Source organism: Mixophyes fleayi, chromosome 1 (assembly GCF_038048845.1).
Source record: "Mixophyes fleayi isolate aMixFle1 chromosome 1, aMixFle1.hap1, whole genome shotgun sequence".
Classification (NCBI taxonomy): Eukaryota; Metazoa; Chordata; class Amphibia; order Anura; family Limnodynastidae; genus Mixophyes; species Mixophyes fleayi.
Genome location: NC_134402.1, coordinates 95,413,157 through 95,436,260, shown reverse-complemented (window position 1 = coordinate 95,436,260; position 23,104 = coordinate 95,413,157). Strand labels below are relative to the sequence as shown.

At 40.2% G+C, this 23,104-nt stretch overlaps 1 protein-coding gene across 3 annotated transcripts in view; it reads left to right on the top strand.

The window, feature by feature from the left end:
• FNIP2 (folliculin interacting protein 2) overlaps positions 1–23,104 on the top strand; it is a 44,350-nt gene that overhangs the window by 5,007 nt on the left and 16,239 nt on the right. The window contains exons 1-9 of one of the 3 annotated variants that reach the window (XM_075198164.1): positions 5,122–5,540; positions 10,973–11,093; positions 14,122–14,253; positions 14,617–14,717; positions 15,227–15,298; positions 16,727–16,827; positions 18,492–18,581; positions 19,694–19,765; positions 20,828–20,963. In XM_075198164.1, the coding sequence (XP_075054265.1) occupies positions 5,371–5,540; positions 10,973–11,093; positions 14,122–14,253; positions 14,617–14,717; positions 15,227–15,298; positions 16,727–16,827; positions 18,492–18,581; positions 19,694–19,765; positions 20,828–20,963 (995 nt within the window). In that variant the 5' untranslated portion in view covers positions 5,122–5,370. Of the gene's footprint in view, positions 1–5,121; positions 5,541–10,972; positions 11,094–14,121; positions 14,254–14,616; positions 14,718–15,226; positions 15,299–16,726; positions 16,828–18,491; positions 18,582–19,693; positions 19,766–20,827; positions 20,964–23,104 lie in introns of those variants that run through there. The other 2 variants (XM_075198167.1, XM_075198171.1) reach the window with 2 other exon arrangements.

The window sequence follows — 23,104 nt, the reverse complement described above, 5'->3', positions numbered from 1 at the left end:
AGAGACTTGACTGTGGGAAGCCTGGTTAATGGGAGGACATGGAGATGTGGGTCCAAGTTCTGTCAGGAAAGGATAGAAGCATGAGATGACCTGAAGGTACATTCGCTGATTGGATGTATTTTGTTTTGCAGACCATTTTCTGTAAGCTCCAGAGGGTGTAAAAATTGCAGAAAATCAGCAGTTTCGAAGATACCCAGAGCACCCCTTAAATCGCATATCTTCCCCATACTGGTGTTTGATCTGATCAACAACTCAAAATCTTGACCTTGTCTGCATGCTTTTATGCATTTTATTCTTGCCACATGATTGGCTGATTACACCTGCACATTAGTGCAGATATCTAATGTGTGTGTGTGTGTAGTTTAAAGCGTGTATGTATGCACAACACCAGCGTGTAACATCTAAGTGAATTACATTTAGGAAAACAGAAACAGTGCTTTAATTATTACAAAGTATTTTATTTGCCTCGTCAACCAAATCTAGTCTGCCTCTCTGTCCATAGTGTTAGCATAGAGTACTGTCTATCTTGCTTTAATAGCTTTATTTACATAATAAAATGACAGGACAAACATTGAGTTTATGTTCAGTTTCACTTGTGTGGTTTTATGACTGTTTCACCATTGCCATTTTAAATTTGTTTTGCTTCCTTCAGAGTTGTTTGTGTTTTTAGAAACCTCCTCATTTCGATATTTGCACCTGGGGGTATAGTTACTAAACTGCGGGTATGAAAAAGTGGGGATGTTGCCTATAGCAACCGATCAGATTCTAGATATCATTTATTTAGTACACGCTACAAAATGACAGCTGGAATCTGATTTGTTGATGTATGCAACATCTCCACTTTTTTCAAACCAGCAGTTTAGTAAATATATCCCTAAGTGGTTATTTTACAAAAGGGCAAAAGTGGCCTGCAGCACAAAATGCATTTTGTGAAACAATGTGCCTATCTTTCATGGCATTTGCTTGTCAAAATAACAGTGTATTTGTGGGTACAAAGCCTTGCAAGCTCTCAGTATTAAAGGCATGCATAATTACATTCAGTTAAACACTTGTGCGCCTCATTTTACATCCACATGCAAACAACGAGACAAGTTATCTAAACGTGATTCACTGGATGAAGAGCGCATTTCAGAGTGGTTTTTTTTTTTCTGGTTTACAGAAAGATGCTGTGCAGCATCTCTTTCTCTGCAAAAGGAGTCCTTCTCCCTTCTCTTTATCCTTGGATACCTCTTGCACTGTCCAGGCACACTCATTATAGAGAACATGTACTCATCCAATTAATACTTGCAAATGTACAATAACAACACATGTCAGAAACAGTCCAAATATCCTCACTTTGCTGATTAATAGCAAAGATAAGACACTGAGGTGGTTAATTATGTTAAAATGTTATAGAAAATGAAGATCTGAATATGCAACAAAGAAAATCTTGATAGTCTCTCCACATGGGTCTAGCATGGTGGCTATGTGTATACCATACTTGCCAACTTTTCCTCGTTGGCTTCAGGGAGATCCTGGGGGGGGAGGAGGGCGTGCAGGGGTGGGACTTGACAAATCGCATCATTTTGGCCCTGCCCCCTAACCGATTTTCACAATTTTGGGCAATTACAGCAGGGGGTGAGGCCAAGATGACATAATATTTGCGTCCTTAAGCCCCGCCCCTCACCACTTGTCTATTGCAGGGCGTGAACCGGGAGATTGCCCTGCTCTCTGGGAAGTCTCCCAGAAATGCGGGAGTCTCCCGGACATTCCCAGAGAGTAGGCAACTATGCGTTAAAGAAAATCAACTAATGAATCTCTAGAGACTGAAGTGTCTTTTACATTTCTGTCTCCATTACTGAAGTCATGTTGTCTTACCTGTCAGTCTTTAATTAAATCTTGGTCTCTATGAAAATGGCCACCTCCATCCAACACATGAACATAGGACACAATTTCTGAACTGTACCATCATGCCACAGATGGCGAAACCAACCACGTCTTGTACTGGCTCAGCATCAGGGAGAATGCCAGACTCTTCAGGGAGTGAGGGAGATCACCACTATTTCAGGGAGTCTCCCTGACATTCGGGGAGAGTTGGCAAGTATGGTGTATATACACCATGTATTTCTAAGATATACCACAGAAATTGATGCTAATGTGCTTGTTTTTTTAACATGTAATCTACTTTCGAATTGTGAACTATCAGAGGATTTTTTTTATTTTTTTTTATTCCCCTGGAACTCCGGTTTTAATTCTTTATGAAGTAGTGAGGAGAGCACTTGTTGCTTACATGAACTGGAAGAATCCACAGGAGACTTCTATGAAAACCTTTGCACCAGAAAGATGATATAAAGATACAATCAAGTGTTTGCCTTTATTTGATAAGCTGCACTGAAAAAAGCACAAAACCTTGCAGGTTACTATGTATTACAGCAATGTTTTCATGAGCACAGGCAATCAATCGCCTTTGGGCAGAAAATCAGCCATAGGGGCATATTGAAGAAAGCACGATAGTGCTCTTACCAGCAAAATAAGGTGCCTCCGTGTCCTCCGCAAATTTATTAAAGGTGCATCGCAGCAGATATTGTGGATATCTGCTGCTTTGCACTCCTCTTCGTTTTTGGGAGCAGTCACCATTCAACAGTATGGTGACTGCTCCCAGCTCAAATCTAACAAGTTCCGAAAAAACATTTTTTTCGGAAACTTGTCTGAAGCTGGCGTACATTATCATAAATGAAAAAATCCAACGCTGTCAGCGCGCATGTGTGGAGGGATCACATGATCCCTCCCTGTCACTCAGCGCTCTCTCTCTCTGCAACGATCGTTGCAGAGAAAGAGTAGGGATCTTTGTGCTGCACATGCGCAATTAATGTATGAAGAGGAACGAAGATGACCAGTAGGAGATCCTGAGACAGCGCGTCCCGAAGAGGGGGAGTAAGTGTGGGGTTTTTTTGTTGTTTTTTTATCACAGAAACAGCAGTTTTTCGAAACTGCTGTTTCTGTGATCCGTTTTTCATAAATTTGAGCAATAGTTCAATCCTTATCCATGCGATAAGGATTGATAACTATTTCTCGGTTTAGCCGATGATTGATAAATGTGCCCCATAGTTACCACATACATACTGTATGCTAGTTAAGATGATCCATATAGTTACACCAATAACAAAAGCCTTACTATATTCGTATTTAGGGATGCTACTAACTCTTCTGAAAATATAAATAACAATCTTTAAAGTCACGTGTGTGTGTTTTGTATTTGGATCCTTTTAACTGGTTTCTTCCATATATCATCTTGTGCATATTGGCAGTTTTGTAGTGTTTTGCTTGAAACTACAAGCTGCAAAAAGATGATAGCATTACACTGTCTAATGCTGCATAATCCTGATTGTTTTGTATCTCTTGTCTGAGTGCTTTCACATTCCTACAGTATGCACCTTTAGCAGGCATGGTGGCTGTTGTTACTGTGATCACAGAAAGAATTTGCTTAACCCATTAGTTGCTTCACATTATATTGAATTATGGCTGCCAACAAATGTGTCCACAATCGCTTATCAAGGTGTTTGAAAAGCAGAAGGTTATGACTAGCAGAGCGTCAGAAGGTGTTACCAGCTCAGAGAGTAGCTACTATACTTAGTATCTGAGTGCTGCCCTGACTTTCACCTCAGATCACATGCACCAGACATAGGAATATCATGTAAGGCTAGGAGAAATTTCCCCTTAGCTTGGAGATACCTGTAACACATCCTGGCCCTGTGCCCTTGGTCGGCAGCCACTTTACCCTCCTAAACCTGACTTGGGCTAACAAAGATTGGCTCATTATGTGCAAAATATTTTGAGGGACTGAGGCATTTTCAGGCAGTGCATTCACAGATAACGTTGATGCAGACAGTGACGTTAGACTTGATGTCTGGCCAGGAGTTTGACCTCTGTACTCAAAACTTGTTGTCACAAGGGTATATCAGTATTGTTTATGATAATCACCGCCAATTGTTCATGTTTCTGTGCAGCTTTAAATGCAGTTGAAAGGTTTTCCAGTTGTGCTGAAGCTGTAAAATTATCCTCTTGTTGGAAAGAAAGTGGAAATAACAGAAGAAACTTTTGTTTTTAACTTTTTTATACTTTACTAAATATAAACACCATAAATGTCTGCTAGAAAGTGTTTAAACATATAGATGAGTGATGGGTAACGGACAACCCTCTGAGCCTTCACCTCTTTCTATATGCCCCGTCAGTCCTCTTCTCTGTTCTATCACATTGAATTGTCAGACTATTATAGCTTGTAACACTTGTTTGTCCTTGATTAATAAAATACTTGCTATGTTACAAATGGATGTTATTACATATGGATGTTTATTTCTTTGAATAAATGGCTAGTTCCATCTTATTATGGAGATTAAGGGTAATGTGGCTCTTGGAGTGTATCAGGTTGCCTATCACTTTACAAGATGTTAGGAGGAAGTATAGGGGAAATCTAATATGTATTCTTGTGCCTGCAATGGTGACTTCATCTTAGATTTATTCACCAAGTGTAGTAATAATGTGCACGATCTGTCCCTTGTATTTAGGAAACGACTGTAATTTTGTTAGTGACGATGGTTTTGTTACTTGACTATGTAGATTATTTAGTGACCATAAAAATGCACCGTAACTAGTAGCAGATAATCAGGAATTTCCTCTACCTCTGGAACAAGTTTGACAATGAAAGCAAATGTGTGGTTCGAATAGGTTACTGAACTTGTGCATTTTCAGCTATTCATTAGAGGTAGACTGTCATTGAATAATATAGAATATGAAACATACTGTTCTACAATAGTTTACATTGTACATGTTTTTAAAATTAAATTTAATTCCTAATTGTGTATGCAATGTGGCATTTCAGTCACTCTATATTAGACCCAAGTCTCCTACTTGTCCTTTCTGTGCAATTATCCCTTATTGCCCTGCTGTGTATGTGACTTGTAGCTGTACACTGTCAGCTGTAGGTTACTATGAGTGCATGCAGTGAGCAGCTCTGCCTTGTCACATGATAAATACCTCTCACATGACGGCCATCTAGCATCCTGGCCAATGTTAAAACAACCTTGCTGCAGAGGGTGGGTCTTCTCTGAGGTCCTTCCTCCTGCCAAACATATGGCCGAGTCTTGTGACTAGTTAACAGTTTAATGTGTGGTCTGCTACTGGAGAGCTGGAAAGCAGCACGTCTAACCTGTCGGCATGCTGCATATACTTGGCAGCCTGGCCTGGAGAGGACAGCCCCTGTCTTACCATTCTGCAATGTGTTTTTTTAGTATTTCATTTCTCGTGTGATGCTTTGTAGGCTGGCTGCTTGATTTATTTAATGGGATAAACCTCCGAGGGGAATCCTGTTTTCTCTGAGGATCAGGCAGTAGGATGTGTGGGGGCACACACAGGACCAGCGGCAGCGCTGGCTGCTGCTCCAAGAGACTGCGGAACAGGTGGATTGCAAAGTGCCTGCTTGCAAACAGGTGTAAGAGCTGTGACCAAGGTGTGAAACGACCGAATAGCGAGAACTGTCACACTGGATCTTGCACAAAGCCAAGGTAGAGTCCTTTCTAATGGACCTTCTAGTATGTACTTTTCACATCAATGGTTAAAAGCAGTGTGTATATTGTTTTCTGACAACTTCCAGAAGTCTAAAGTCAAATATTTTAGATAAACATTACATTTGCTTCTCTGTACACTTTTTTTATTGCTAATCTTTTCAAGTCTATCATTTTACATTGTAATATTTGTCACAAAGCCCTTGTGAGAGATGAGTATAACTTCATGATGTGTGCATTTACAGTGAGGTCACATCAGGACCTAAGTTGCTGTCTGGAACTGTGCCCCACAACTAGAAGTATGTCCTCCTATATTTCAATGTTTTGCATGACTGTTTTTAGCCTTTTGACAATTAATTAACTTTGTGTTCCCCAATGAGCAGTCCTACAATGAATTTACCTACTTAACATTTATGTTGGTGCCAGGTTAAACTAGCACTGCTAATTGGTGTGACAGTCTGTGAGCCCATTCACTTGTGTACCAAGAAAATGGTAAATGTATGTTAATTAAAAAAAGAAAAAAAAATTCTCTGTAAAAAAAAATAAAAATGTAATATAAACATTTTAGTTATACTCTCCCCCGGGTATGGTGGTTATCAGGTCTATTTGTTAAATTAAATGCTAATGACATTCACTATGTGTTTGAGTTCTGGTGCTGTGTATGGTTGTGTAGATGCATTAAACTCAACCTAGACCGTGACTGAAAGAATGTAAAATGAAAATTGAGTGATTGAGACAAATAGCATAAATTGTGTATACGTCAGTCATAGTCATTGTTTATTACACGGTAAATGTTTGTTTGCATACTTATATACAAACCCTCTTTGTTTGTGTTTTTGTTATTTTTTGTTTAACAATTCTAGAGTTGCAACTTGCAGCCTAATCTGGGGCTCTTGCAGGAGTTTCCCTGGTGGTATGTGGTACTTGACTTGCTTGTTGACATTTAGGACCCCCACCCCCTCTTTCATTCTCGTTGTGGCTGCATTAAAACAAACAAACATCAAATATGGCAAGTAGTTGCTGTTCAATGCTTGTGATCTGATTCTGTATAGCAGGAAGCAGGTGTCGCTCCTTACAAGCAATAGGGGGCAAAATTGTGCATATTATGTGAGGTACAGACCTTTTGCTGCCTATAGGATTTGGGGGGAAAAAAATACTAATCGTGTTTCAATATTGAGCTCCATAACTACATACATTATTTTCTAATGCTAAAATACTTGTTCATAAGTGAAATGTAAAGTACAATATTACTGGGAAAAACTGGCCAATATCTTAAAATGCTTATTAAGAAACATTTAAGTGCCAACCACAAAAACTAAATTTGAGACAATAATTGCTGTTATGAGTGGTCGTCATTGTGTAGAATCCAATCGCTCTCCCAATAAGAACCTTGGGTTAACATAAGTGGATAAGCTCATGTCTTACCTAAGCATCATGTATTCACAGTAGTTACGCAGCCAACAAGGTGAGACGAGTACACAGCCCAAGTGAATGCACGTGAGCACTAATCAGTTGGTAATTGACATACCATCTCTAACAGCACAGGAATAACCATGTCTCAGAGTACCACCTAAACACAGGAAAGGGTGTGATAATTAAACACGTGCATACAGGCATTGTGTATTGGAATGCTACAGGACAATCTGCCATATGTCTGCTAAATGACTGGGTCAAGCAGAAACAACTATACCATACAAATGAACAAATGGGTAGGGAAGACCAACACCATAAGTAGAAGTCCCATTTAAACCACTTAAAAATACTGTGGCAAGACCTGACACATGTGGTTCATGTTAGAAATTCCTCAATAAATATTGGTGGAGCGGTTTGCCTTTTTAAACTCTAGCACAATGCATAAAAAAACGTGTATGAAAATAAAAAATAACATTGTCTCCAATGAGCCCATACCTAATGATGTTTCTTGCACTTGGAAATATTGCAGCAGTTTTTAATTTTCCCTAAAACTGTCTGCTCCATTCACTTGTGCTTACGCTTACAACAAGTGAATGTATTGGGAAATAGGGGACCTCCCAAAAAGAACACCAGGGAAATGGCATATTTATACAATGCAAAACAAGTACTAGATACAGAAGTTCCTTCTCTAGTGGGACATGTATGTGCTCTTGATGGAATTTGTTTTTCAATTATTTTTTTTTTTAAGTGAAGATTTTGTCAGAGTGGGATATGGAGAATAGGCATAAAATAGCTGTTGTCTAGTACTGTACTAATGGACAGACTTATGTACATAGAGCAAATCTTGTTTTTGATGAATGAGCCAGAGGTGATCCCCTGGGGAGCGAGGTAGGAGTGCTGACAGAAGGTGAATGCAGAGTAATATGGGTGTGTGGTGTATTGTGAGCAGTACCTAGACAATGCAGAATAGAAGTGCAGCCGTCAGTCTGCTCAGCAGCTTTTGTCATGTGGGTGAAGAGGGGGGTGTCAGTCCGTAGTCATCTGATAGTCTTGTGCTTTGGAATAAACCCCAAATGGAGGTGAGAGCAGTAACAAATCTGGAGCATACTGGACAGCTTGTCAATCTGTCCATGTGTAGAAGTAGAGGATGCACCTTGTGGACAGGTATTACTATTTTTATTTTGGACTGATGGAGGAGCAACAAGTTATGCAGCAGGGTAGGCAAAGGCAGCGACCATTCACACTAGCCAGGAAAGTTTTTTAGTCTAGTACCCTTAGTTGGCACTTTCCATTATGATTAACTTTTTTTATTTTTAATGTTTACCTGATATATGTGTGTGTGTGTGTGTGTGTGTGTGTGTTTAATTGTTGGGCATATATAGTGCACCGTTATTACTTGGTAATGATGTAATGCTTGAGTATCACTCCACTTTTAGATGGCATTGCAACCAGGGCCATCTTAACAACATTATGGGCCCCCGGGCAAAGCAGTGCACTGGGGCCCCTAGATATAGATATAGATATAGATATATAGAGATAGATGGATGTACTTGCTTAGTGACCCTTGTAGGTTTTTTTTGCAGGTTTTTTTCTTTTGCAGGATTATTTTTTCTCATTAAGAGCCGTGCCTATGGGGCCCCCTTGCCCGTGGGGCCCCCGGGCAGCTGCCCATCGTGCCCAATGGAAAAGATGGCCCTGATTGCAACCCTGCAGTGTTTGCACGCAGAGTTATACAGGTGCTGTATTTTTCGTGGGCATTGTGCTTCATGCTTCTCACAATCTTATTTATACCTATTTTTAAAGTGACGGTGGTATTTTTTTATATGGTTAAACATTTATTCATGTTGAAAAGTAAAATGCCAGTGTTTAAAGGAGAATTCTCTCGCTCGCTCGCTCTCTATCATTACAACATACCTGTTGAGCTATATTGATGTCTTTTGTTGCTATAGATAAAAACAAACTATGCGCCCTTTGGGTGGTCTACATACCCTCCTGTCCACTTACTGGGCAGCACGGTGGCTGTGTTCTTCCCGTGTTTGTGAGTTCCTTCGGGTGCTCTAGTTTCCTTCCACTCCAAAAAAACATGTTGGTAGTGACTCTATCTGCATGTTAGGGAATTTAGACTGAGCTCCAATGGAGCAGGAACTGATGTGAATATTTGTGGCATTGTTGGTGATATATAAATGGTGATGATAACTTCAAACACCATTTTCTGTTCCCTTCTCTGTCGATGTTGACTCTAAGATTCTAATACTAGCCTGCAGCTTAGTGGTAATGTCTCAGTGTAGAGACAGATACTGTTTAGTCCAGCTGCGATGATTGTAAAGTTGCAATGAATGATGGGAGGTGTCATTTATTGTCAGTCATTGCACAAAGTTGTAATGTTACTGACCTTCTCTGCGTTTTGAACAGGCTACTGAGATTCACAGAAGCTCCTACAAATTGTATTTGTGTTATCCAAAATAGACACATTCAGTGAATAAGTATTCACTTTATAACAGAAATTATTTACATCTGTACATTGTTTTCACATAAGGTCAATTTAATTGGAAACGGTTTGTTTACCCACTGCTTTAATTGTGTGGTATGACCTAAATTTGTTTCCAGTTTACTATGAGTTTGTCTCTTCAAAAACATGCTCTGCGTCTCTGTGTTGCTTTTAAAAATGAAATAAAAGCTAAGGATATAAATCAAAAACAGATTTTTCAATTTTATATAATTTTTTTTTGCAATTATCCTGAAAAGTATTGTGACTTGGGCGTGAATTATACTTGTCCAGCCTTTGTGTGCTCTTGGTTGGCTCCAAGATCAAGTTTAACTTTTTATAGTTTCATTTTTAGTTTAGATTCTATCCTTATTTCTGCAATAGAATTGTTGCATATATCTCTAGATATTCATATTTTCCCAATGTTTGACAGTACAATATGTGGAATTGCAGGGATTATTATCTGCTCTCTGTGGGAATCCTTCACCTTGGCTATCAGTTTATAAAATGATAATATGAGCATAAACTTAAGCCTATATAGATTGGGTGGCATTCATTTTTCAATATTTTTTTAAAATGTTCTATTCTATTTGGCCCTATTTATATGTAGGAGTAAAATAGTAACTGTTCCTTTAAACCATCTGAAGTGGTCATAATTCAGAGTGCAGAGCTCACATGTAACATAAATACTGCAGGGGTATAGAGACTTCCTGTAAAAACAATTGACCAAAGATTCTATCCTGATTCAACCTTTGCTCTAGTCTGTAAATTGCTCAGAAATTGTTTTAATGCTTTCAATGTAAAAAATTAGTTGGCCTGGCACCTGTAGGGGGGTTTTTTTTTTTTTTTTTTTGTTTTTTTGTTTTCAACCTTTTTAAAGTAGTAGTAAATGCTGAGTTTGCACTGTAGCACAAAACAAATCAAAAAGTGGGATTCTATATTTATAAATTGTATCTAGAAAACTGGTATACTGCGCTAATGGAAACTATTGTTCTATTCTTTTCACAAAAAAAAAACTTATTGCCAATTGATCATTTTTGTAGTGAGTATTTTTTTATTTTTTTAAAAAAAAATGCATCCTTCTACGGTTCCCCTTTCTGTCCTGATTTAAAAAAAAAAACAAACAAAAAAATCCCCACATTAATGAGATTTTCCACCACCGGCACTCGATCTAGTGAATTCTAATTCTTGCAGACAGGGTTGTTGGGCCACTCGCCCCTAAAACACTGCCTGGAAATTGATTTAACACAGAAATGTAACATTGGGCCAGATTCAGATTTGATACCTCGGAACGGAAAACGGGGTTGGCCACTGATCCACAGCAAATGCTGTTCTCTTGTGTTTCAGATGAATGTTCTTAATCGTTTGTGGGCAAAGATAACATGTGTGACTTCTCTTTTGTGCAGTGTGCTAGTAAATACATGTGTATTTGTTGTTTTCCAAAGCCTAGCACTGTATTCCCAGAAGCACCTCTGTTTCTTTTCACATGTAAACACAAATATCACTGACCAAACGTCTTATCTTTCATTGACAGCTGTTCAGATTTCGACTTGAATTGCATTCGCTTGATTGTTTACCAGGACTGTGAAAGAAGAGGCAGACAAGTCCTGTTTGACTCCAAAGCAGTTTGTGAAATTAAAGATGAAACCACACAGGTGAGATTTGGCCCATTTTTTTTTAACTTTCTTTTTGGCCATGCTGCAATTGTGCCCATCTGCTTTTGCACGGTTCATGGTATAGGAATTTAATGCTAAACCGAAGATAAGAATTTGTAAGTAAATGTAATGTAGTTCATAGTAGCGTCAGTTTTTCTAAAGCACAATTTGGAGCTCTGGAACATTTGCATTAGAACACTGGGAGGGCTAGACCAACCCATAGCCAATCAGAAAGTAGAATGTTTGTATAGAATATTGAAGCCAACTTTTAACTAGACACCAGACCAAAATATACATGTGAAACAAATCTCTTTACAGATTATTATTATTATTATTATTTATTTATAAGGCGCCACAAGGCATCCGCAGCGCCGTACAGAGACAAACAAAATCACAATACAATGGGAGACAGCACAGTACAGTAAACACAGCAACTCAGTACGCTCAATGCACAGCTAGAGAGGGCGGGGAAGGGGGAGGGAGGATCCGCAAACGACGGGGCCCAAGAAGGAGGGCGCGGAAGACAGGGAGACCCCCAGGGGGGAGGAGGGAGCGAGAGTGTACGTGGGGTGGAGGACCCTCGAGGAGGAGGGCTAAGTAGCTGGAGAGCAGAGTTAGAAGTGGTGGAAACAGGAGGAGAGATGGCCCTGCTCAGAGGAGCGTACAATCTAAGATTGATGAGGTTTATCAGACATGCCACTGATTTTTATCACTTCTAGCTGAAGGCCTTTTGTACCTGTGAGCTTGATGGCTGGCAGTACACATTTTCTAATTTAATCTGACTGCAGTTGTGCAGCATTGATGTAAGAATCCTTATAGCATTTGCTGTGTTTAATTAAACCCAGATGAGACAGCTTGTGAAAACCAGGGATTACAATGTGCATGGATTTGGCTGTATTTCTCACTCCTGTTCTGAAATCCTTCAGTGTGGAGGGCTTTGAGGATATCATATTGTAGTATTGTTGTGTTCCTATTCATCTGGCACCCTGTGGTGGTGTGCACTGGTCTTTGGTTGCTGTCAATTAATCACTGTGTCCAAAACCAAATTTTAGATTGGAAAAATGTACAGAACAGGAACTTAATCCTGTTATGTACTTCTGAATAATAAAGTTAATCTTCATAAACCTATTCCACTGACCACCTTCAGTGTAAGATACATTTTTGGCTCCTGTATAGCAAAGTGTTTTTTTTTAAGTGAATATATTCAAACAAAAGAAATCTATATAATAACTTTCACAGATCAACCACAATGTGTTTGTAGTGCTCTTTACTCATTGCATCATAATTCTGATAATACTTGACTGTGTTTGACGTTTTGCATGACTTTTTGTGTGGGATCTCACTGGGCCTGTCATTCGTGTGTAAATCTATATAGGAGTCTTTGCTATATGTATAGACAACAAAACTATTACATAATTCCGTACATAAACTGAAGACTATGCCAAAAAGAAATTGCAGTCTTCAAAACCAGAAATTTAGAATGTTGTAGATACTTTCTGCTGTTAGCAGCTATTGTATCTCTTTATATTTACTCACAGAACAGTGACAAGAGACATTTTTATGTTAAGCTACCATAGTAACTGCTGAATCTTTGTCCTCCTTTACATTTGCTTTAAGGCATTAAGACAGCCACACATTGGTCATCCCTGCCTGACAGCCAAAGGGACAGATTCAGTGCTCAGTTTGGCCACACAGATAGTGTCTGGATCACTTATAGCATAACTGAGATCTGTTGGTGCTGCTAGAAGATGGTGGTATACAGGCCGATGACCATTTCTGAACGAATTTGCCAACCTGCTTTGAGTAGATTTTGTCGTATGGGTGGCTACACATGCTACTGATATTGAAGTGTATATGTGACCAGGATAAGGCCTGATTCATTAAGAAACTTAGGCAAGAAATTGAGTAAGTTTTCTTGCTTATGTTTTCTGGACAAAACCATCTTGCAATGCAAGGGGTGCAAATTAGTTTATTACATAAGGAAAGTACTATGCTCAAGGGGTAAAGGCATGAAAACCACATGTGCAATTTTGTTGTGTTTTGCGAGGCTGGTGAGTTTAATACAGGTCTATATAGAACAAAGTTCATGCATCCAATTTGTTAATGCTGTATGCTGCTACCTGTAACACCAGGAACATGAAATTAAGAACAGAAATGAATACACAAGATATACATTCATTTACAAATGTCATGTGATGATAGCAGTAACTAATACAATTCTTAAATTGCAGCATACACTATTTGAGCTATATGTTGGCACGGTTGCATTAGCATATCACACATGGAGGCTGATCTTTTATCTGTTACTCTTGTGTTCATGCTGCAGATCTATGCACTGACTTGTTAGTAACACTTGTGCTTACCCACCTTAAGCCTTGTCAATTCACTCTTTTATCAGTATAGTTCTTTAACAAACATGAAAGTGTCTGCTCTCGTTTAGTGAAAGTTGATCACCAAATTACTGTGTGAGTAAATGAGCCCTTGTGAGCCAGTGTGCAGATAGATATCAGAAATGGGTTAATGTATTTTGCACAGTCAGTACATGGACTCGGGAGAGAGGACACGTTTAATGGTTTTGTTTTCCTGCCCCTGCTTTGTGTCAAGCACATGACTGCTGCATGTACATTTTAATTGCCTAGTGATGGTCACATTGAAGATTGAATATTCCAGATATCCTATGTGTGGGAGACCTAGAACACCTGTATGACAATCAGTCATTAGATATACTACATAATCATCACATAGACGTATAAACTTTAGTTCACATAGAGGTTTTGTTTTTGGTGTGTTTTGTTGCACTGCATATTGCATTCATTGAATGGAGTTCTGCTTAACACATTAAACAGCCTTTTATATATAAATAACCTTTTATATATATCATTTTTACATAAGTAAAATAAACATGTGCATGGACCATATTTGTGCCATCCAACTCCTCCAAGTGGGAGGAAATGGATGCAGACACCTTTGTATAACACCTCTATGCGGTAATGGTCTGACCCTCTTAATGGAAACCTATTTTTCACAGAGAGCAGGAGAGGATGCTCCGAACAGGACTAAATCCTGTCAGACAAGCAGCAGCGGAACCTGTACAATCTCCTCCCGTTACACAGCATCAGGATGTGCCCAGCCTGCCAGGGAGCCACTACCAAAGTACCAGGTAAAAACACGCTTGTCACCGGATTCAAAGTATCGGGTAACAGCTCTCAGAGGTGCAGGCTGCAGAGATGCTTTATTCCAGGACTTATAAATGTTAGACACCTATCGCAAACACATTCCTCTGACGCTACTTGTAAGGGAAACGCCCAAACCACAGTGCTCTACTACACAATAATACACAACTATTGTGTATGCAAGTTAAATGCTAGTGTACTTGCCTGTCATTAAGAAGAAATACATAATGATCTTTATTAAACCACACTGTTAGGAAAACTAGTGATGTGGATCCGACCCTATTTTAGCATGTTGGGTTATCGCGGTTGCATTGCCATTTGTTTGCTAACCAGCATGTATTGAATTGCAGTACACCAAGCCAGCCTCTGACGTGAACATGCTGGGTGAGATGATGTTTGGCTCTGTGGCGATGAGTTACAAAGGTTCAACTTTAAAGATTCATTTAATCAGGTGAGTTTGTTGGTGGAAACGTGTTTGTTTGGGGGTTTTTTTTCCCAGTGACTGCTCTGATTTGTATTCATGGTTCTTTTCTCTTTGCTGGTCACATAGTGGGCTACCTTGGACTGGGCAACTGAGCTACCCCCCCCTTAAAATTTTCCTAATAGGCTGCTGAGCTTAGCTCCCTCCCCATTTTAGGCAGTCCAACGAAGGGAAGAAAAGAAGAGACTTCTTCCCTGCGTTGGATTGCCTAAAATGTATTCTGTTTCTGTGGCAGCATATTGAGTGTCTCAGCACAGGGAAGTAGCTTGGTAAATGCAGGTTATGTAAAAGCCAGTGTTACTATCTGTTGTGAAATAAAACTGTCATATGGCTGATAGAGAGAAAGCAGACAGATTGTTCCTTATGAATATTCGTTGTAATGTCCGTATTAGTCAATTACTTGTGATTTCTTACATCATCTTCAGTTAATATAGTTTGTTGTACAAATATTCTTTTTTATTTTTTTTATTTTTTGCTAGGTGTCCCCCGCAGTTGATGATCAGCAAAGTGTTCTCTGCCAAAGTGGGGGGCTTCAGTGGCAGCACAAATACGTAAGATGAATAATCTCTCGTCTGGGGCATCTGACATCCTTAAGTTAATGTTACTTTTGATTTTATTGCCCTGTGCAAGTGTAGCAGCACAATGCCAGGCAGTTGCTGCAAAGGCAAATAACATCCTGGACCCTTAAAAAGGGAATAAATACACATGGGGGGGATTCAATTGGCTGCGTTACTGTAAAAAGTAATGCGGCATGTGTTCTAACGTTATTACGGTAATAGATTGCTTATATACTACTGTTATGGTAGTTTCAACACTGGCTTTTTGCTGGCACCTCCCTGACCTGCGAGAAGAAAGCCGGGTTAACTTTGCCGTAATAATGGTAATGGTTATCGCAGCGCTACTTCTGGGGGAATTTAATCCCCCCACCCCCCTTTATGTAATTATGGTATTACCAGTTTATAAGACACTTCTTATACTGCATATCTTTGAGCACTCTTCTGTAAGAAGGACTTAGAGTAGTCCTTATTATAATTTAATCCTCCCAGTCCCTTTATGTGAGCAGTTAGAGAAAACTAGTGTTTTTACTTTGGGAGTGACCTTAATAATATTTATAAGTATATTCAAAGTCAATACAAAGATTTGCCTAACAAACTTAGTATTATACAGATACAAGGGGTCATCAATTGCAAAGTCTGTTTCACCATCCGCATAGGAAGATGTTTTTTACTGTAAGGGTGGAATCGGTGGTGGAACTGCTGCCATTGCAGAGGGTGCAGCAACTATTCATCCAGCATTCAGGGGAGGGAGGGGGGGCATTGCTGCAGAATGGTTTACAATGGCAGTGGTTATAGTTGGTGCAGGCATTGGTACTGGGAGCATTCAGTTCCGCCACTGCACTTGCTCAGAAAAGGACCGCAGGAGGATGGATCAAATTACCGGGCCCACACCCCAACAATTATGCTATGGGGCCTGGCGATGTAGTGTTTTGGTTTGGGTGGAATTTCATATGCCATATGGAAATAATGGCAGATGCTTCAGCATTTAAATGTATTTGAAGCCTTTCTCTGTTAGTACAGGACATTATCTGGGCGATGTCACTTAAACTTTGTCTGCTCAGATAAGCAGTGATTTGGGGCTTTTTTTTTTTTTTTTTTTTTTTTTTTTATATCCTTGGAGTTTCAAGAGTATTGAGAATCCCGTAGATAATCCCATGATTTACACTGAACCTGGTGGGAATTCTACTGTATAAATTGTTTCCAGGTCATTAGTGTACTGTTTAAATACCAGCTTGTGGAATTAAGTACATTGGGCTGAACAATCTAAATTAATGTCATCATATGCATTTGTTTCTGTATAATATCACTATCATTCTAATTATTTTTTTTATTTTTTTTAAAACTCTTTATTTAAAGAGGAAACAGCAGGAAAAATACAGTCTCTCATTCTAATTTTACATTGGTCATCTGCTTTATTCTTAGTCTTCAGGACAGTCTGGAAAATATCAGTCAGGATGGCACTGGAACTAAACTTGGGTTGAGCCAGAACGGAGCGGGATCATGTCAAAGCGGATCTAATCTAGGTACATGTGCATTATATACTAATATATTCTGCATAGTGGTTATGATTCCTGCCCAGTAAGGCACTACTCTCCCGTTAAAGACATTGTACAAAAAAAGGAACAATTTTGTTTCTTTCCACTACATTGCCCCCTACATTTAAATAGTCGGGAGGTCTCTTCCTAGAGACCACCTGTAACCAGAAGTTGACATGACCTCATAGTGTGTGCTCAGTGCGAGGAGAGGGAGTCTGTCTATTCCTCTCCCATTGAGCTTAATAGAACACTTTTTAAATATGCTCTATGGGAGATGAACGGACTTTCCCTGTGCTGCACGCGCACACACTGCTTGTGCTGGCTTCATGTAATGGGGTGAGGTACCACATTTAATAAGTGAAGGGTCCATATTTAAATACTGGGACTTCAACAAGTACATTTTCTTTTTTAAGGTCTTGGACTAGTTATGTAAGATTAGGTTATTTAGTTCCAAAATATCTACATACCTCTTTACAAAACTCATTGTGTAACATTTTCGGTAGACTGACACCCTTACAGAAAGTCAGACTTAAAGTAATTGTAGCACTTCATGTATGTGGAGCACTGTCAAGATATGTAAACTTTGTTGGTTTTGTTTTTAATTTTACGAAGGGTAAAAGACTTACTCCCGTAAGCTAAATTTGATCATTGAATCACCATAATATTAAGACAAAACTGCTATAATGCTTTTTTAAGACCTTTGAAACAGTACCTTGTGCAGGCAGGGTCTCTGGGTCCACTGCGTCCATCTGATTCAAAGGTTAATAGTCCTCACCTAATAGGATATCTGTATTTACTGCAGCTATCTGCTTTACATGGTGCAGGGTCATTTAGAGTGCTAGCTCTGGTAAATTGGAGTAATAGTCGCTATATCTGAAGCACGAAGAGAACAGGAGGAAAAAATCGTTTAAAGCTTTGCTTGATTGCCGACAGTTCCACAGAGTAGAGCAGAAGTTGACCTTATGATTAGAATATAGCTTACAATGCACACAATTCAGTGAGCCCTCAGACCACAGGATGTATGACATTGCGGTTACCATGCCATCTCATGTGATGTGTGACAGTTTGAAGAATGAAACATCCAGTTTTAGTGGGTAGTTTTTGTACAAAAATAAGTGAAAAATCAAGCAGTCATATTTATTTTTTCTACCTATTCCAGAATGCTGACAATAATCTTATTAACCTTCTATTTCACATTCATGATGTGAGGCCATCTTGTGGCCATACCTGATATTGCAAAGTTTTGGCACAAATTTGTACATACATTTTTTTTCATTTGCACAAGAAAATAAGTATGTACTATCACAGGTTGCAATACCGCCCATACAATCTTGCCATACACATAAATCAGGTTAACATATGGAAGGAAAAGCGTTAATGGAATAAACAGATGTTCATTCATCATGTGATGGTATTGTGCAAGTGAGCTTAACCTTTGGAGTGTATGCACCCCATTTTATCACATGGCTATTCAGTAATTGTGCAGAAATATTGAGAATACAGGATGCTCACATCTCTATTCCTATATAATATTGTATTTTCTCTCAAGGTTAAGAGTTTGCATAATATATTTACTTTTGTGTTTTCCTGTAAGGTGTGTTTTTGTTTTATTTTTTCTTCTTTCATTGTTTGCTTCCACTCCCTGTCTTTAGGTATTTTACAGATGTGTGGCAGCAAATTGCTGCCTGCCATGTTTGAAGCTCGCCCTCTCCGGCTCATCCGGAGTGCCTCTTTCTTTGCAGGTTTGTGTGGAATGCAGCCTAATATGGAAGCCACACACACAAAGCCTGTGTGATCTAATCATTCACAGAACCATAGTTTTACTTCACAATTACAGAGTCTCGTGTGTTTTTGCTTTGTTAATGTGGAGAGTCCTCTTGTGTCACATTACAGCTTGTGACCTTTTTTTTTTCTTTGCCTTTATTCCAAAACTAGATACTTTCAGTCAAAATACAGTTAAAGTTAGAGTAAACTTAACTGGTATTCTCTTCCCACTTATGGTCAAAGTGGCCAATAAATAGTCCACAAATACAGAATCTCCAAAACTTTACCATTTTATTTAATTTTGTAATTCCACAAACCCTTGTAATTCTGAAGTTTTATGGTTTATGTATTTAATTCTGTTTTTTATGATTTAGAAACAAAAATACTTTTGAAAATTCTAAGGAAGTGGTTGGTGTATTTGTTTATTAACCTATTACATTTAATACGGTAATGAACTTACAATAGCTGTTGGGCACGTGAGATTACCCATGATTGTGTCAGCTTAGCATAAAAGATTACCCATGATTGTGTCAGCTGCAGTCTGCTCAGATCATCAACCTGTGCATGGCTCATCATGTAATGTCCATTTACTGTAGCTCAGAACCCTATGCCACTTTAACTCCTCTTAATGTTTGTAGCCGTTGACAAGCCTTTCACAAGCTGCACAGTTAATGCCACATTCAGGGTGGTTTGTAAATTGGGATTTTTTTTTAAATAAATTATTTCAATATTTCACTGATTTCTCAAAGTGGTGATGCTATGCTCAGATGGGTAGACTGCATTTTCACACAAAACGTTAACTTTTCAGTGATGTCGTTTTTTTTGGGGGGGGGGGTTCATTGGTGGTTAATTGAAAATTTGCATGAACATTGGTGGGGGTACTAACCTGCTTTACTGGCTTGATGATGACTTTGTTCTTGGTGTACATCATGGATAGTTAGCTCTGTACACATAATGGTCCAGCCATTCTTAAGGTGCGAAAGCCTTGACAACAAGGGCCAATATCGGTGCTTTTCTTTTCTGCGTTGTCTACAGATGTGTGTTTGATTCAAAAGTGGTAATCTTAACATGTGCCATCTCTATTGGGCAGCGCATAGCACACCAGTGGACATGCCCAGCAGAGGGCAGAATGAAGATAAGGACAGTGGCATTGCTCGATCAGGTATCTTTGTTATGCTTCTTTGCTGTTGAACTTAAGATCTCAAAAGTTGGGCTAAGTTTGTCTAAAACAGCCTGTAGTTTGCTTATTTTGCATATGTTCAGCCTTTCTACATTAATGTTCTTGAACATGATTTATTTTAATTCATTATCAAAGGCAAATACTGCTGGAGGCTGAACTTTACGCAGTGTTGCAAAATCAAACTTTAGTTGCACTCCTGTTTGCTGTATTTCTGTTAGGGTCACATCATTTGGACCTATAAGGCTAAAACATATTGTATATTAAAGTCATGGTAATTAACCAAACAAGTGGGCTTTGGTTATGCATCACTGACACTCTACCCTGGCGTTCATAGGTGACACAACTAGGCCCATTTAAAGTTTAGCGTATGTCAATATTTTTTTTGACAGGAGGACATGGGTGGGCTGAGTGCAATAAGGGCATGTTCATGTGCTTGCAACTCAAATGTGGAAGCTTCCCCAGATCTGCCTTTTGGAGGGGTATCTTTGGCAGGTGGGGGTAAGCTGGTGCAGCTATATGCATTGATGATCCGCTGCATTATCTAGTCACTTCTAATTGCATAATGACCCCTCCCGCTAATAGTACCTACTTATTAGCGTTGCCATCTCTTAGCATTACTTACTGAAAATTTCCATTTGAACTACAGCAATAAAGAAGCTTTCCATTTAATTTACAAAGGGATAGGGGAATTCAACTTTCACTTTTATTAATAACATTGCAGACACTATTCTCTTCTGTGTATATGCCAATTCATTACATTTTTATATTGTGTACAAATAGGGTATGCGACTTTAGCATTACATGTCAAGCTATGTCTCTAGGCTGTCGTGTGGCAGACTTATATACACTTGGGATGCTTGACATACGTCGAGTGTGTATACTACTGATGAGATGTTTCTGATTCATTATAGGCATTTAAGTGTGCTTCTGTTTCCTACATATGTACAGAGCACATAAGCATCTAATTGAGCCCCAATGTGGTGTTGGAACCTCATGCTCCTATGCTTTGCTTGATGGGAATCTTGTTAAACTTTTCTATTGCAGCATCCCTGAGCAGTCTCCTGGTGACTCCCCTCCCTTCTCCAAGCACCTCGTTCTCCAGTAACTGTGCCAGTAGCTACCAACGGCGCTGGTGGAGGAATCAAACCACCAGTTTAGAGAATGGTATTGTACCACGATGGTGAGTTTTACATTGCAAATTTTTCTTTCTCTTAAAATACTATTTCTCTAACATCCCTTGGGGGACACCGGAACCTTGGGGTATAGAGTAGGACAGGCGAACGCTGTCACTTTAACTTTTAGTTAAAACTAAAGCTCTGGCTCCACCCCCTCTATACCCCACCTCTTGCTAGAGGCCAGTTGAGTTTAAGTGCCCGGCGAGCGGGCTGTGCACGGGGCTGCTTAGCAGCTGTTTTTATTTGTTTTTGTTTTTTCTGGTTTTATTTATTTTTGACAGCTGGTGGCTCGCTGAGCCGCGTAGTCTGCTGTCAGTCAGGACTCCCCGCTGCTGATAATTTCTTTTGCTCTCCCACGGCTGCGGCCGGTGGGGAGAGTGTGAGGCAGCGATGTGGGGGGGGGGGGGGGGGAGGTCTATGGAGCGCACAGCACGGACGGCTGTGTGCTGTCTGCCTGCTCCCTCTACCGAATATTTGACCCTCCATGGAGCCAGGCTCAGTCGATGGTGGCTGTGTCTGTCCTCCATGTCCAGAGAGCATGCTTTCTGCACACACTGTGTCTGGAGGGTTGGCAGCAGGTAAGTGAAACTCTCTCTCAGCATAGTGCTGAGAAAGAGAGGGTAGAAATTGCAGTGTGTTCCCTGAGCTGGCTGTTTTTTACGAAAAGCAGTCTTTTTAATTGGGTAAAGATAAGCTCCTATTTTTAGCTCGGGGAACAGGGTCAGGCAAGGGTCACTGTCTCAGTGAGACCTGCTAGGCTCTGGATTGGTTGAGGTGATTGTCATTCTTGGACGATAGCCAGTCCAGAGCTGGGCCCTGGGGGGGGGTGGGAGTGTTTTCCTCTTGTGCACTTCCCCCGTGGTAGTCTCTCACTCCTCGTGTGTAGACACCAGAATAGGCAGCCATTTTAAAAGCTCCAGCTTCTCCCCTTTTCTATCCTGTATACTGTAAGGTAAAGGGTTGGGGGTGGTTTGTATAGCGTTTGTATTTTTTATTCATTAGGGAGCTTTTGGCTGTATTGCAGACTCGCTTTCTCTTGTAGTTTGTGTGCTGCTTGATATCTGTATTGTGTGTATTTCACTGTACTGTTTTGTCCCATCTGTGAATATGTCTGAGAGGGAAAAATCTACACGTGGCAGGGCTGGTGCTACTATGCTAAGTTTCACCTGTGCTGTTTGTCACGTTAAGTTACCATCTGGGCAGCCAGGCGCACAGGCTCTGTGTGTTTCCTGTCGGCCCACGGAGACTACTCCTGGTGAAACAGTTGCTGTCTGTTCAAACACGGAGGAGCCTGCCTGGGCTCGGTCTCTATTTAATACGGTGGAACTGCTTGCTCAGAGGGTACAGTCTCAAGCTGCTCAATCTTCTGATTTCAGCCTCTTTAGTTCAGGTTTTGCCTGTTGCTGCTCCAGTGCAGTCTGTAGAACCAGCCTGGGTACAGGGTCTTGCATCTTCGGTACAAGGTCTGGTGGCGGTCTCTTCCTCCTTGGAGAGGATGATGCAGTCGGCCGCACAGTCTTCTTCCGGGAAGCGGGTGGCGGCACCTCTTCTGGGACCTGATTCTGATTGTGGTTCCCAGGAAGAGGGTGAGTTACCGTTGGATTCTGACATAGATGCTGTTTCTCTGGTGGAGGAGGTTCAACCTAATCATCAGAGTGTTGAGGAGTTAATTCAGGCTGTGCGCAGGTACTTGATATTCCTGAGGAACAAGTCCCTGAGGCTTCTGGATCCTCTCTTTTTGAAAGACTCAAGAAGAGGGAAATTGTTTTTCCGGCCTCTTCCCATTTGGAAGAGTTGCTGTTGAAATCTTGGACTTCCCCAGACAGGAAGTTTCAGGTGACTAAGCGGCTGCAGTCGTGTTATCCATTTCCCCCTGAATTTCTCGCTAAGTGGGAGACGCTTCCTCAGATGGACGCAGCTGTGGCAAGGTTGGCAAAGGTAACTACTATTCCTCTCCTAACCAGGCCACTCTTAAGGATGGTACAGACCGGAAGGTCGAGACCGTTCTGAAGTCCATTTTTCTGGCAGCGGGTGCTTCTTTGAGGCCTGCTTTAGCATTAGCATGGGTTAACAAAGCTGTTGATCGCTGGTCGGAACAATTGTCAGAAGGGTTGTTGGCAGGCAGGCCATCCTCTGAACTGCTTCC